General features: G+C 38.2%; 1 protein-coding gene across 1 annotated transcript; it reads right to left on the bottom strand.

Moving 5' to 3' along the window:
• Positions 1-187: 187 nt before the first annotated feature.
• NDUFB6 (NADH:ubiquinone oxidoreductase subunit B6) lies at positions 188-10749 on the bottom strand. The gene is made up of 4 exons (XM_059411521.1): positions 10454-10749; positions 8534-8626; positions 3799-3843; positions 188-365 (listed from the first exon to the last, which is right to left on the bottom strand). Exons 1-4 carry the CDS (start codon positions 10631-10633, stop codon positions 297-299), a joined length of 387 nt encoding a protein of 128 aa, XP_059267504.1. The 5' UTR covers positions 10634-10749; the 3' UTR covers positions 188-296.
• Positions 10750-17038: the final 6289 nt, after the last annotated feature.

Below are 17038 nucleotides of genomic sequence, written 5' to 3'. Positions count from 1 at the left end.
ATTAAGTACTGCATAAGAAAAAAAAAATCTATCATGTGACTACTTTTCTATCCTGTTTTTCAAGTTGAGAATGGCCAAGAAAAGGTGATCACTCATCTTTTTAAAGCTTATCCAATTTTTACTTACTGTTAAATAATTCAAAGAGTTGCAAATTGTACGATATTTGTGAAGAAACGGACAACACGTATCTCAGAGTAAACTTTATTAAAGTTACTTTTCCAGAAAATATTTTCAGTAAATACACTTATACAGCAACAAACTTGGCTTTATATGCCTTTGAAATTTTAAAGTAATCTTCAATGATGTTGATCAGGAAATTCTTTCATTGGCGGAATTACTTCTCCAGTCTCCAGAATTGTATCACCCTAAAAAAACAAAGATGCATTAGTAGAAAAATCTTTGTCTGCAAAGATGATAGTTCCACTTGATCAGATCTCACATGGAAAATCTAGTTCAGTTCTGGCATTGACATTTTGAAAGGGACTTAGACAAAGTAGAAGCTGTCTAAAGATGAGAAATATTCAGAATCTTATAGTTTACATAAAGGAAGTATAAGGGGGAAGTTTCATTCAAACAAAATGTCCAGAAAGGGCATGAAAATGGTCTTTATAAAGTGATAAAGAGATAATGTTTATTTTGCATGGCCCCAAGAAATAAGAAAAGCCCTAAAAAGAAGTTACAGGGAGACATCTTCATTCCAATATAAGGAGGTAATGTATTCCTAGCAACTGAATGTGTTAGGCAATCATGTTTACCACTTGGCTTTGATGTGAGGGACAGAATACAAACTTTGGGTAGCTGATTCAGGTTATCTTTTCAAACGTAGATACAGTGTGTGCTGTAGAAAGGGCATGGACTTTGGAGCCAGAAATAAGAGGGGAGAATCCTAGAACTTTCACTAAGAAGCTGTATTATTTTAGGCAAATTACTTAGCTTTAGTTTCAGCTTTTTGTTTAAGAGAGCAGATTTTGTAAGCCTAACAGTCCATGAATGACTGGGTAGAGCAGAATTATCCCCATCCCTATACTTGCCATTCCTGACCCTGGTAGTGTTCAGGACTGTTATCTGATGAAGAAATAAACTTTTATTATGTTTAAGCCATTATACATTTGGGGGGTAATTTGTTACTCAATTTGCATTACCCTAACAGAGCAATTAGTACTCTAAAGTGGTACTAATGCTGCTGTAATAAAAATAGAACCAATGGCACTGGCTTAACAGTAGGCTAAAAGATGGGGTAGCTGTGTCTTGGAAGCAGAGTGTCTAATGCATTGAGGTTCTAGGAGAAGTAGCTGAAAAAAGTTACAGTTATCTTTGACTTGCTGCCTTGGGAATGTACTTTAAGAAAAATAAGTTCAGGCAGAAGATGCTGATTTAAAAGGAGAAATAAAAATGGAAAGAATAAAGAAATTCAGGACCTTGCAATATTGAAAATCAGGTTGCTTCTGGTTCTCTAAATACTGAGTTAACAATGAAAAGATCCTCAGACACAGAAGCCCAATAAAACTAAAACAGAGGGACTCTGTCCCATGGCAAAGATCAGACCGATCTTGAACCAGTTTTTCAAATGTCTTCCATGTAGTTACAGAGGCAGCTGAGCACAAAGAAATGAGAGAACATGGTAACTACACAAAACAGATGCATATGGGACTGACTAGAAGCAAACAGACTCCCATCAAGTATTTTTCTTTCCATAACTACCAACTGTTGCGGAAACTAGATGGTCAAAGAAACCAAACATATAGGCAACAAAAGCCTGTGAATGTTTGAGCTTAAAACAAGCTCTGGCACTCACCCTATGAGGAGGAGGCAAATTTTAAATGCTAGATAACCCTAAAAAGGGCATGCTTCCTAGTACCCATTTTAAAACGTGGTCTAGGTTGAAAATGGAAAAGAAAAAAAAATAAAAATCCCATGACGGACCCAGGGGCCAGGAAGAACAAGGAACAAAGGCATTCCAGAAAACAAAATCAGTGCCCATTCAAATAACATACTGCATGCGGGGGTTAGGAATCTTTATATTTGAGCACTGGGATTTAAGAATTGCCAAGAACTAATAACTGAATTCCACCACTGAGCAATAGGTGTGTTTGGGGGTGGTGTGCGGGAGACAAGGCATATAGTTAACTGGCCTTAGTTCACTGATGCTAAGATCCCATGGGAAGTCACATCTAAACCTGTACAAACTGTACAGTATCTGGAGGTCCTACATTTGGGGCTGGTTGCAGTGAAGGTATGGGACTCTGGAATTTCTCCCTAGGGAAGGAACGATGTTATATGTGTGGGGAGAAGAAAGCAAAGAGCTATTTGGTAATTAGAAGGATGGACTGTGGCACAGACTCCAGGCATGGTAGACTGGGAAATATAATAAAGCATATAGATACGTGGGACAATGACAATGAGTTCTGGCCAACAGGATCTGAAGAGAAGTGATGTAAGCTAGTTCCAAGCTTAGACCTTAAAATCCTTCTGAGATGTCTATCCCTCTTTCCCTTAACATGATCTTTAGAAGACTCATATTCCAGATGGTGTAACTATAAGACTGTGGAAAACACCTGATGCATATCAGTCTATGATGTCAACTAAGAAACAGACCTTTGTTTTGTTAAGCCACTGAGGTCTGGGGTTTGTTACTATCTATCCTATTCTAGTAAGTATACAAATGAGCATTCTTCAGGTCCACACAGGGGAAGTTTCTTAAAGGGTCAATGGCATAGAAACAGAACCATAGTGGCAAAAAACAAAATGAAACAAACAAACAAACAAAAACCCAGAACTAGGCAAAATGCCATAGAATCATTGTGGTCCTCTAAAGAGCCTCACCCTTCTTTCCCTTTGAACAGCAATGGCAAAAAAAAAAAAAAAAAAAAAAAAGTGATAAATAAATATGTCAATGGAAGATTAAATAAATTACCCAACTAGTGAAACCAGTTAAGATAATTCTTATTTTGGGACTACCCAAACCCTGACACACACACACACCGTTATTATACACAAAATACAGAAGAAATACCCTGTTTCTTAAAGCTAAGTTTCAACCAAAGGGTTAGTTAATTTTGGTGGTTCACCCTTAAGTTCCCTTCTGTTGCAGACAAGTATGGATTACTGTGACGATGTCATTTGATTGATGCAAGAACCAACAGAGTTCTGTTTTTTAAAATTATAGAACTTAGAGATTGATGGTAGTTCATTATCTAAGACTAGAAAAAGAACAAGAACATAATCTGCATTTTGCTATGCTTAAATAATAACCTTGCAAAACCAGTAAAAATACCAACTGATAACTAACTAATCCTTTAATGCTTTAAAGACCCAATTTTAAATTAGGATAATAGCCTACATAGTTACGTCACAAAACTTAAAGTACACATTAACAGATTTTGAATTCACAGATGGACTGGTTAAGGTCAAACTGCCATAAGAAATGACAGTTTGGAATTAATAACAGAGGAATTCAGTCGCTGTTACTATGCTCAAGTGTCTGCTCAGGCTAGTGCCCTAAGTCCTTAACCCTACATGAAAACAGGGGAACCAGTGAAAAACTTGGTATCTTCAATTCACTTCAGGACTACAAAGGTCATCAAGTTTTACAGCCGGCTTCAAAAGAAATATGCTCACCTCCCATTTTCAACTATAGCTGCTGCCTCACAGTATTTCTTCTTCTTTTTTTTTAAATAAGAATATACAAATCAGGTACTTAAAATGACAATGAGAAGAAAGGAGCACTTTAATGATCACTTAGGGACATAAAGGAGAGAGAAAACTAATAAAAGAAAAATCAGACATATTAAGACTTACTGGGAATATCCTGGGCTTCCTTTCAACAACACCATATGGTTTTGTCTGCAATAAAAGTAATGTTCTATTAATTATGGTTTGAGAGTTTCTTCTAAAATAAAATACAATATATCCCAAGTTTTTAACTTAAGCTCCAAACTTTCACCAAATTCAACTCATACATTTAACTGTTCACTCAAGATTTTTACTTGGCTCTCTCTACTACTCATCTCAAACTTAATCAGGTCCAACTTATAACATCCCCTCAGCCCCAGATGGTTCCATATTGTAGCAAATGGCACTTTTTTCTCTTAGTTAACAAAGACCAAAAACCTTGATTCCTCAGCAGATCCCTTTGGTTCTGTCTTGAGATTTTATCATGAATCCAACTTTCTCACCACCTAGTACTACTACCCTTGTTCAAGCCTCTGGCATTTTTGTTTTACCTGTATTAGTGTCCGCCACCCACCCATGCCTTCTTACTCTATTATCCACAACAGCAGAAGTGACTTTTTTTTTTTTAAAGGTTTTATTTATTTATTTGAGAGAAAGAGAGAACAAGCACGAGAGGGGGAAGGTCAGAGTGAGGAGCAGACACTGCCCCGCCCCCCTCACCGCATCACTGAGCAGGGAGCTGGATGCAGGACTCCATCCCCAGACTCCACGATCATGTCCTGAGCTGAAGGCACTTGCTCAACCAACTGAGCCACCTCAGCTGGATCACTCCTCTGCTCAAAGTTTCATAACTCGTAAAGCAAAGGCCAAAGTTCTTGCTGTGATCTCTAAAGCCCTATACAATTCAGCCCTTGGCCACCTCTCTGATCTCTTTCTCTTTCTGTATTGTAGCCACAGTGTTCCTTTACTATTAGTCTAATCAGTTGGGCCTGCTTATGCCTCATATGTAATGAGTCCTCTACCTGAAATGCTCTTCTAGGTATCTGCTTGATCTGTATCATCATTTTATTTATGTGTCTCTTCAAACAGCACTTCCCCAGAGAGACCTAGTCTTTTACCCTGTTTCGTTTTCCTTCCATAGATTATCATTTCCTGTAACATCATTATATGTCTCTTTATTTATTACCAGTCTCCAAGACTAAAATACACACTTCATGAGGGCAGAGACTCAATCTGCTTTGCTTACTTCTATATCCCTGTGTTAGAACAGTGCTTTGCACACAAGAGGTGCTAAAAATGTTTGTTACATAAATGTATTTATTAAGCATATACATATGCACAAGGTACCACATGAATAAAATTTTATTAAAATATGACTGGCATAATGTAAGACTCAAACTGGAGCCAAAAGCAGGAGATAAAGTCAGAATACAATGTAAATACATTAAACTGTCTCTTAAGTACTGGGGCCAGTAACAAGAAGACACTGAAATGTCCTTAGAGAGAACACAAAATTTAATTAGTCAGGAAAGGTGTTAGCTGAAGCAAACTGGCTGCAATAGTAATGAGGATGCAGACCGGGATGCCTGGATGGCTCAGTAGGTTAAGCTACTACCTTAGTGGCACTAAGCAGTGGCACCGCGCAGGTCATGATCCCAGGGTCTTGGGATTGAGTCCCGCATCAGGCTCCTTACTTGGCAGGGAGCCTGCTTCTCTCTCTGCCTCTGCCTGCCACTCTGCCTGCTTGTGCATGTGCTCACTTGCGCATGCTCTCTCTCTCTCTCTGACAAATAAATAAAATCTTAAAAAAAAAAAAAAAAAAGAGGATGCAGACCTACCTGAATCCAGAGAAAAAACAAGGTAAGGAAGAGGCCTTGGAACCTCTACTGACACAAAACCTTTAATTACATCCATCTGTGGCTTAGCAAAAAATCATCTGGAAGTATGACTCCCTCAGATAAGCAACTATATTAAAATCTTGAATTGTCAAACCAGTAACTGCAGCTTATTGAATCTGCCTAGAAAAATTCAGTTAAATACAGATATAACAAAGATTAAGACTACAGAATAAATAAATAAATGTCAAATTTAGTTAAGTTCTTAAAACACAGGTATAATCCATATATTCTGTTATTTAGAGCATTTGTAATGTTTAAGGTAATCAATCTGGCTATGAGAGGTTCTAAGAGATTAGTTTTAGGGTTCTGGTTACAAAGCATAATTGATTTAGGTTTGTGACTATAAGTTTAAAAAGATTTTGCTTCTTAGGGTTATTAATTTGCCCTATAAATACTTAAAAATAAAAATTAACATGTAAATATAAAATGTATAAATGCAGCTTAAAACATAAAAGAATATGATTATGTTTGTAAGTGGAATTGTTTTAGGAGAGTTCAACCTGAAATAACCCAAAGACAATAAGAACAAAGGAGATCGTTCATATTTTACTAGATGTTTAAGTAGTTTAAAAGAATTTTAAAACTGAATATAAAGAATTAGGAAAAAAAGGAGATTTCTAAATTTGAAACTAACAAAATGAATTTTAATTTATATTCCAGGTAACTGTGAACAGTTCTTCTGCACGTAAAAACCAGTCTTGGATGTTAAAAAATACTTGCAGACAGAAAGTAGAAACATATTTTTCTCTAGAGTCTTGCATGTTAAGAGAGTAAAAAATAACAGACATGATGATATGAAATGGCCTGTGGACTTGCAGGTGGATATAAATATAAAATTTTGTTTAAGCCCATCAATAAGAGAAACAAACTATATTCTAACCCTTAGACATATAAATTGTTAGCCTCTTTTAACGGTTTTGGGAAAATTTTCTGGTGGTTTATGAAGTGAAAACACTGAACTACAATTCTAATTCCTACTAGCCTCCACTAATTTCATGTTTTTAACACATAAGACAGGCCATGTCCACTTGGACATCCCCAAAACGTATTAACAACACATGCTACTACACAAATTTACCCCATTGCAAAACCCTATTTATAACTTCCAAGGCTAGAAATTTTAGAGTCATAAGTACTTTTGGTTTCATCCCCAACTTGAGCTATGACTTCCTTAAATAATGTCTTCTGGCTTCAATTTTCCTTTCCATTTCTGCCATCTTCACCCTAACAAGATTCTCATCAACTAACATCTACAGTACAGTAGCCTGGAGCTGATTTACCTGATGTCAGTACTTTCCTCCCTCCAATTACCCTTATTATATGAATTTTTTAACGTTTTCCTAAATATACTACTTTCATCAACTCACTCACCTACTGAAAAATGGATCCCATTGTCTACCAGATAAGCATCAACCTTCTCTGCCTAGCCTTCAAGATCTTCCATTAAATGGTCCTAGCCCATTGAGCCAACAGACATGCTATTCTAGACACTTCCTCAGTCTTGGGTAGATATGATATGCACATTACTGACTCCTTATCTTTCCTCCTAGCTGGAATAACTTTTCTCCTCCATACTCTTACCCACATCATACCCATCTTCCAACTTTCTACAAACTCCAGGAATTTTATCTTGCCTATTCTTTCCAGAGCAATAAAGGAAGATGACATACTAGGCACTCTGTAATATAATATACTGATGAACGAACATAATCTGCTTAGTGAAGAACAAGAATGATGTCAGCAATCAGAATTTTAAAAGGAGTTCTGGATCCTTTCAGTGGAGAATTGGATAAGACCAGGCTGCTAGATATGCTAATTACCATACAGTGGCACTGCTCCCAGGCCTGTCAGTGGTCAGACCTAGACTATCCACATTTACACCTATAAAGAATTCTATATCAGTACATATTAAAAACCATATGTTCATACCAAATTCCAATTCCATTCCAGTACCACAGGGTTCTCCAGTCCATGTGGAATTCCCTTTTCTGACAATGAGAATTCTCAGTCTGTTATCATCAATACATGTACTTATTTGATCAATCTTCCTATATGTAAACAATCTCCTGTCACTACCATCCCACACCAGTATAAATAACCTCACCTCATTCAGGTCCTGATAACTTCTGTAATGTAGACTGCCACCTTCACCACTGCCCCAAACCACCCTTCTTGAAGATGTTCTCCTCCCCTTCCTCAGGTTCCAATATCCTACCCCAGGTTACTACCATTGCTGCTCTCCAAACAGGTTTATTCACCAACCCCAACCTCACCCCAAGTTCCCCCTCTACCTGAGACCTAATATCCTCACTGGGTACCAGAATGCCCTCTTCAATCTGTTTGGGTCATGACATTCCATGCCAGGCAGCCACCACTGCTCTCCTTTTTATACCATTCCCTGAAACACACTCCTTCCTCATAGTGCCTTGAATCCAACGCCTATACCAGACTATCCCTTGGCTTTAAAATATGGCAACTGCCTCAGCTCAATCACCCCATGCGAGATCTTTCCATCACAAAGTTCAAGCTTTTGGACATCCTGGATTCTAAAGAAAGAAAATGGTAAAACATCAGACATAACGAAGGAAAGGGAAATGGGATGATGACAAAGACCTCTAATTTGAATTTATCTTTTATCTTTGCTCCCTTCTTATTTAGAACCCAGAGTTTATGTTAGTATTATTGGGTCAGCTTCATTCTGATTATTTAAACATTGTTTTTATGAGAAAATGCATTTCAAGTTGTAATCAACTAATATAAAGATTAATTTTTTGAAAAACCATACTTACTTAAGTTTCATTAAACCTTTTACTTAACTACTTTATTTAAAGCAGTTCAAAACCAGTTATAAGAGGAAGATTATTTCCACTAAGTAAAGCAGCATAAATTATGCCAGCATAGGAAATAATTCTGTACAATATTAAAAGTAAATTCTGAAAAATACATACTTTAAACATACTTACATTCACATGATATTTAATATAATAATGAATAATCCAGGCAGGTATAAGTACATGAGTAAAAGCAAAGACACTGTGTCGGTACGCCTTATAAATCTGGAGGGAAAAGAAACATACATACAAATATCCCATTTTTTAATGTCTGTGGCAGAAAAAAGCATCAATGGTATAATAATGTCATGATTATTTTAAAATATCTACATGCTACATACTTCCTTATAGTCTGTAACTAACCTCACCCATTCAAATATTTTCATTAAACATAGGACCTGCTAGGGGATACCTACAGACTTCACAGTAAACAAGGCTTAAGACAAGTAACATTTAGCAAAGCTACAGTAAAGTTTTCATAGATAGATATAAATATTGTAAAGACTTCTAAAAACATCCTTATTATAGGTTTACTAAAGATAAACATAACATAAGTAATGAAAGAATAATTTTAATCAACTTAAAGTAATCAAACCTACAGAATTTTTCAGGTATAGTCAACCCCCTAATTTATCAATTTCGGATACCCACAATCAATGTCACTTGCACCATTCTAGGTGTAAGGCAGATGACCTTGAGCACACCAAAGCTTGAAAAAGAATGTTTTACATACTGGGATAGGGGTGTACCAAGGTCTGTTTGAGATGCTTTCAGGCACACTATTTTAAAAGAGAAAGGCAAAATAAAACTGAAAACGGAACTTTTTCCGTGGCAGCCAATTTGACTGAAACACATCTATCTTTCCAGGGATAAACTAGATTCCAGGTGTTATAGTACATATGATTATGGAAGAAAAACTAACTCAAAGTAAGGAAAAACAGACTAAAATATTTACTTCCTTACATCATTGGCTGATGGCTGGGTCAACTTTCAACCAGCAGCTGCTAAAAACAAGTAATGTCAAGGATACAAAAGGTGAGAAGAGGGTTGAAACCCTCTTTAGGGTTTACCACCCTAAATAAGTGTCTAAGAACACTTGCTCAGAAAAATTTGCACAAGACTTGGCATTACAGTAAGAAAGTAGATACACTTGGATCTCGGTGGGAACTCCTTCAATTCCTAGCTCTGTGACCACGGATAACTCACTCAGTTTTTGTAGGTCTCATTAAAATAAGGATTAGGAGTAGTTCTACCTTACAGAAGGAAAGAATTAAAGTAACACATGTCAAACCTTCAGCAAAATGCAGGACAGAAAGTACGTAAGTGTTACTTCATAGTATCATTAGCCAATGTCATACTTATTGAAAACAATTCTGAGATACAGTGTTCATCATTAAAATTGATGTAATTTAAAGACCTCAAGAAAATGTCCAGAAACCCTGAAAATAAAGATAGCTCTGAAATGAGTGGTTTTCTTCAGTGCAAAGTCCAGAAACGGCACTTTTAAATTAAACTGTGTTAAAAGAACATAGTGGTAGTTCAGAAAGGTGGCTCTTGAATATAACTCATTAAGCATACCAATTAAGACCCTATCTTTCATGGTGATCACATGGGGCTGCACGACCAATTAGGGGCTCCCCCTGTCTTCTGGTAGTTGGGTGTACTGTCATTCCCTATAACCTCAACCTTGAAAAGCAGACAGGTGTCCTTAAACACTAAAATCACAGAATTTTCACTCAAGGGAATCCTTCTGTCAGTCTGTAAAACCTAAGCAAAGACTGGCCCCCCTTTTCATCATATCTGACAGCAAAAGGGAATGACTCTCCCAAAGCCATACTTGCTCCTGAACTCCAGAGCTCTCTTGGGACAAGAGAGCGTCCATGCTAAATGTAAATCTCCGTTGAATCCGCTTCTCCCCCAAGGAACTACCGGGACTTGCGGGCCTAGGGATGTCAGTCCTTGGTGCGGCTACAACGAGCGGGCGTCCAGCAGCAGGCCGGAGGTCGCGACGCGGTGTGTGCATCAGAGGGAAGGAAGCCCATCATCACTCACCACGTTCTTCCAGGAGGTTTGTTCCCGAAACAACGTATTCCAGAATCTCTCCATAGGCGGCATCCGCTGCGAGGGCAGCACCGGCTCCCGGGAGCTCAGCTCCTGGTCTTTTAGCCATCGCCTTCTCAGCTGTTGGAGCTGCTGCAGCCGCAGTTTCTCGTCCGGCGTGTACCCCGACATGTCGCCACGGGTACCAAGGTAGGCCACGGAGCGCCCCTGACCAGGGTCTTGTCACTTAGTCGCGCTCTCCGCTTCCGAGGCGACCTTGCGAGGACGCCTGGGAGCGGCGCGCGGTTATGACGTCATTCCGGTCCTGCCTCCGCACCGCCCGCGATTTCTGCGGAGCCGCTGGGTTTGCGCGTTCTTCCTCCGCCCCGACGAGCCGGGGGTAGGTGGGGGGCGCGTTTTAGTAGAGGGAGAAGAGGGAAAAGTGACGGAAAGAACAAAAGAGGAGAGGTCTGAGGGCCCGAGTGGTGTACTGGGACCTGGGAGGAAAGGATACGTGATCCCAAGACCGTGATGTCCAAATGCAAATTCTTCACCTCCCTCTCCCACCTCGGTACTCTGCTTCGAAGCCATGACCTAGAGAGCGTGGGGAACGTTTACTTCCCGGTTTAAAACCCAGCGGTATCAGTGACTGATGAAGTGACCTCGGGCAGTCTCTGTTCCTTCATCTGTACTGCGGAGGCTAAAGGAGTAGCTAAATATCTCACAGAATTGGACACATTCATGCTTTGACCCAGCAATCCCGCATCGAGGACTCTATCCAAAAGATAAAATGTTAAAAATGTGAAAAGAATGTGCGTGAATATTCACTGCAGCACCATTTACAATAAAACACTGGAAATTAGCCCCCAAATCCTCAATAGTGGCCTGGCTGAATAAATTATGGTGCAGTGCTCTGTATTACAACTATGGAATGATCTCTAGGATATATTGTTAAGTGTAAAACTAAGTGGAGAGAAGTGCATATAGTATCTACCTTTTATCCAAAAAGAGAAGAGTGGTATTAATATGACATATATATATATACATGTTTGCTTAGATTTTTTAAAAATAAAAGAAAGAAAACTATTGCTTTGATTTAAGACTTTACCAATTGGGGGAGAAAGGGAATAGGATAGGGAAACAGGGAAAGAAGCCAGGTGTCTGGATATATTCTATGTAACAGAATTTACTCTAGAACCAGCTAAACATATTATTATAAAGCAAAATTAAATTTACACAATTTCCTCTAAAAATCAAAAGTAAGAACACATGAATCTAACTGATCTGCTAGGCGGCATAACCAACCCCCGGCCAAACATACCATTTCAAGTAAATTTAATACATCAAATTATTGTACATCTATATAGAATGACAAAGGAACTGTCAAAACAATCTTAAACTGTTTTAGGTAATTATATTGTCGGTAGTGGTATTATTCATCTGACACTGAAAATAAACATTTATGCTGGATTTTTTGCAATGGGGGAAAGGAGATACAAATGGTAAACTGTATGAGTTTAGAGTTAACTCTAAAATCCTGAACTTGAATTGAAAGACTCAGTAACTGAGCAATTACTTAGTAATTTCAATTACTGAGTAATTCAGTAATTGAAAAACTCCTGATGTATTTTATCTTTAAATATATTTATCATTTTATCTTAGCTCTGCCCATTGAAATGGCCTACAAACAATGGCCAATCCAGTAACTACGAACATCTCTAGCTCCCAGATTGTGACTTAAATATCATTTTCTATTAAAAGGAGTCAAGACTCCTGGGAACAGCGGTTCTCAAACATTTTGCTTCTCAAATTTCTTTAAACTCAAAAGCTATTGAGGACCCCAAAGAGCTTTTGTGTATATGGGTTATACCTATTGATGTTTACTACATTATACATTAAAATAAATTTTAAAATAACAAAATATCCATTAACAAAAATTATTTAATGAGAAGAGCGCCATCCTTTTACATTTTTGTTAATCTCTTTAACGTCTGGCCTAATAAATGACAGCATAATTTTTAAAACCTCTTCTACATTCAGTCATAATATCATACACCTGGTAGCCCTTGGGAAACTATATACATTTGTGAGAGACTGAAAATTAAGAAGGGAAAGTAGCATCTTAGTATTAGTATGAAAATCATTTTGGCCTCACAGACCCCATAAAAGCATCACAGGGACTCTCAGGGATTCCCCCATAACACTCTGAGAACCATTGCCATAGAGAAATCGCTAATTCCAGGTCTGAATTAATACATGTAAAAGAAACCAGGAACATCTTGCCTAAGCAGAAAGTAGGGAAATTTCTAAAGACAGGTTCATGTTGGGGCGCCTGGGTGGCTCAGTGGGTTAAGTCGCTGCCTTCGGCTCAGGTCATGATCTCGGAGTCCTGGGATCGAGTCCCACATCGGGCTCTCTGCTCAGCGGAGAGCCTGCTTCCCTCTCTCTCTGCCTGCCTCTCCATCTACTTGTGATTTCTGTCAAATAAATAAATAAAATCTTTAAAAAAAAAAAAAAAAAGAAGGTTCATGTCAAAAGGATTCAGGAGCCAACTTAAACAGACTTCCTCTGGTCAAAGATAAAAGAATTTAAGTGTCAATAAGTATAATGACTACAGTGGAATGAAAAATATCAAAATAGATGCACATGGGGCATCTGGGTGGCTCAGTTGGTTGACAGTCTTCCTTCTGCTGGGGTGGTGATCTCAACCCAGGATCAAGCCCTGCATCTGGATCCATGCTTGGTGGGGAGTCTGCTTTTCTCTCTTCCTCTCCCCCTCCCCACCGCTCATGCACTCTCTCACATAAATAAATAAAATCTTAAAAAAAAAAAATAGATCCACGTAAATGAGTTCATAATGAGTTAAAAAAACAACTCATTGGTCATTTGGAATGGTGTTAGGGAAGCAACTCATTATTTTGAAAACTGTTAAGTGAAGAGAAAAAAATCAAGCATTTTTCTGGCATCTGTCTATAAGTTGCATCTTGGAGTAACAAAATAGTTGGTGAAGGAAAATTTAATCAAAGAAGCATAAAAGCCTAGTAAAAGAAGAAGGGATTGCAGAGGCAAAACGTCACTGTTCAGCAACCATTAGCTTGTTAATTAATGAATACGGTGATCATCAAAAGCTGCTGAAGTCTCGGTGGTTAGAGCATGGGCCTCTTAATCTTGGGGTCCTGAGTACAAATTCCACATTTGGACATGGAGACTACTTACCAAGCCGCTCCCCACCCCCACCAAAAAGCTGCTTCTGTCCCAAAGAGAGCATGTGCGCCTCCTGGTGGAAGACTGCTTCACTGCTTGAGAAGTAGGCTTGCCAAACAAAAAATCGAACTGAATCTTATCAAGTTTCTAGATTGAACTACTCATTTTAACGAAATAATACAGGGACAGACTCCTCTAACTCCTAAACAACATCAAAATGATACATTAAGAAAAACCCGTTTGTCTAAACTGTAGAAAAGTGACTGTTTCTTGAACAAAAATATATTGAAGGGAAAGACAAAATGAGAGAGGGAGAGTAAGAGAACCTACAGATAAAAGAGATGATAACTCAACAGTAAGAAAATGAACACGCAGTGTACCAAATGAGCCAAAGACATTAACGGACAGCTCACTAAAGCAGATAAACAGGGGTGCCTGGGTGGCTCAATCAGATAAGCATCTGCCTTCAGCTCAGGTTATGATCTCAGGGTCCTGATGGAGCCCTGGGTCAGGGTCCCCACTCAGTGGGTGTTTGTTTCTCCCTCTGCCTCTCCCCCTGCTCATGCTGTCTCTCAAATAAATAAATAAATCTTTAAAAAAAGAAGATATACAGATGGCCACTAAGCATATGAAAACATGCTCCACATCGTATGTCATCAAAGAAATTGAAAAATTAGAACAATGAGATACCATTATACAACTATTAGAAGGTCCAAAATCTGGGATCCTGACAACACCAAATGCTGGTGAGAATGTGGAGCAACAGACACTCTCATACACTGTTAATGGGAATGCAAAACATTAGTCACTTTGGAAGACTGTGGCAGTTTCTGACAAATCTAAGCATACTCTTACTATATGATCCAGCAGTCACATTTCTTGGTATTTAAGGAAAGGAGTTGAAAGCTTATGTCCACACAAAACCCATATACAAATATTTACAGCAGCTTTATTCATAACTGCCCAAATTTGGAAGCAACCAAGATGTCCTTCTGTAGGTAAATAGATAAGCTGTGGTACATCCAGACAACAGAATATTATTCAGCACTAAAAAGAAATGAGATACCAACCAATGAAAAGACATGAAAGAGCTTTAAATGCATATAATTAAGTAAGAAGCCAATCTGAGAAGGCTGAGTACTGTATGACTCACACCATATGACATTCCAGAAAAGCCAAAACTATGAAGGCAGTGAAAAGTTCAGTGGTTGCCAGGTCAGGGGGCAGGGAGTGGTGTATGAATGGGCAGAACACAGAGGGTTTTTAGGGCAATGAAAATATTCTGTGTGATACTGTAATGATGGATATATGTTATTCTACATTTGCCCAGACCTATTGAATGTACAACACCAAGACTGAACTCTAAGGTAAACTATGGACTTTGGGTGCTGTGGTATGTCAATGTAGGCTTATCCTTGGTAAAAATAGATAGATAGATAGATAGATAGATAGATAGATAAAATAAAGCACTATTCTGGTGATGGATATTGATAATGGAGGAAGCTACGAATGTGTGAGAGAGCAGAAAATAGAGATTTTCTTATTAGAGATTTCTTATTAGAGATTTCTTTTCGTTATTCTCAGTACAGCTGTAAACCTAAAACTAAAATAATCAGCTCTTTTTCTTTTTTTTCCTTTTTTAAAAAAAGATTTTATTTATTTATTTTATAGAGATCACAAGTAGGCAGAGAGGCAGGCGGAGTGGGGGGGAAACAGGCTCCCCGCTGAGCAGAAAACCCAATGTGGGGCTCGATCCCAGGACCCTGAGCCAAAGACAGAGGCTTAATCCACTAAGCCACCCAGGTGTCCCAACAATCAGCTCTTTTTAAAATGAGAGACAATGAGGGAAATTTGAACACCACCTTGATCTTTTATGACATTAAGGAATAGTTGTTATTTTTTACATGATGATATTGTGGTTTTATTTTTAAAGAGGAGTTCTTATCTCTCAGAGATATCCTCTGAAATATTTATGGGTGAGAGGGTACAATGCCTGGAATTTACTTCTAAATAACTGGAGAGGGAGGAAAAAGGTTTGGAGGAAATAAGATTAGTAATGAGTTGTATTGTTGGTGTTGTCTAATAAGTAAATGGGGGGATTATACTCCTTTCGTATACTATTTTGTATATGCTTGAAGTTCTTCCAAATAGAACGTTTTTAAAGATGTATACCTTGAAGTAGTAAGAAAACTATGCATTTAAGCTATTAGCAATCCTTATTCTATCTTATAATAGCTACACTTTAGACTAAAATTCTTCATCCTTCTTAGGCTAGAGCTCTCGGCTCTCTTCTGATGAGATGCAAACAACTGACAGTCAGGTGAGAGTAAGTTCGTGAATGCTTACTTATCCCAGGAAGAATATAGATCCTCAATGAGGCATTTGACAACCCACATAAATGTTTCTTTGGTGACTAGAGTTAAAGACATCTAGTAATTTCTTGAACTTGAGACCTACATTCTGACTTATTCTATACTTTCCTGATCTCCTACTACCACTACATTTAAAAAGAAAAAGAAAAATAGAAAATCAATATTGTTTTGGAAAATATATTCTTATACCACTGGCTACTGCCTACCATAATTCTACCCCTTCCCATTTACCTATGGCAATGAAACCCATGAACAAGATGAGTTGAATAAAAATAAAATACAGTGGGGGAGGACATTCAGCTTACCTACCACACCTGGGAAGTGTGGACTCATAAATTCAGATGGTTGGTAGTACCTGAATATCTACTGGATATTCCCACAAGAGGGCACTCTAGCTTGTGGGAAATTTATGAATACCGTACAATTAAATTGAGCTTTATATAAGAGCTCATTAACCAGTCCACAAAACCTGGAAGGAGCTACAACACAGTAGGCAGGGAAAAGGAGCCAGGAGATAAGGTGACAGGGTGTCTTCTGTCAATAAACTCACTTCTTTAAATTAGGATCTAACAAGGGTCTAATAATTACAGGTTTTTTAAAAAATTTATTTTTTATTTATTTTCAGCATAACAGTATTCATTATTTTTGCACCACACCCAGTGCTCCATGCAATCTGTGCCCTCTATAATACTCACCACCTGGTACCCCAACCTCCCACCTCCCGCCCCTTCAAAACCCTCAGATTGTTTTTCAGAGTCCATAGTCTCTCATGATTCACCTCCCCTTCCAATTTCCCCCAACTCCCTTCTCCTCTCTAACTCCCCATGTCCTCCATGTTATTTGTTATGCTCCACAAATAAGTGAAACCATATGATAATTGACTCTCTCTGCTTGACTTATTTCACTCAGCATAATCTCCTCCAGTCCCGTCCATGTTGCTACAAAAGTTGGGTATTCATCCTTTCTGATGGAGGCATAATACTCCATAGTGTATATGGACCACATCTTCCTTATCCATTCG

The sequence above is a fragment of the Mustela nigripes genome, chromosome 9, assembly GCF_022355385.1.
Source record: "Mustela nigripes isolate SB6536 chromosome 9, MUSNIG.SB6536, whole genome shotgun sequence".
Lineage (NCBI taxonomy): Eukaryota > Metazoa > Chordata > Mammalia > Carnivora > Mustelidae > Mustela > Mustela nigripes.
The sequence above is the reverse complement of the archived record's forward strand: the minus strand, read 5'-3'. Positions and strand labels throughout refer to the sequence as shown.

Excerpts from the sequence above, each read along its gene's own strand:
- NDUFB6 (XM_059411521.1), bottom strand. The coding sequence starts at position 10,633 with ATGTCGGGGTACACGCCGGACGAGAAACTGCGGCTGCAGCAGCTCCAA. Across the intron at positions 8,627-10,453 it reads AAACCTCCTGGAAGAACGTG|ATTTATAAGGCGTACCGACA; the intron begins GTGAGTGATGAT and ends TTTTCCCTCCAG. Across the intron at positions 3,844-8,533 it reads ATATTAAATATCATGTGAAT|ACAAAACCATATGGTGTTGT; the intron begins GTAAGTATGTTT and ends CTTTTATTGCAG.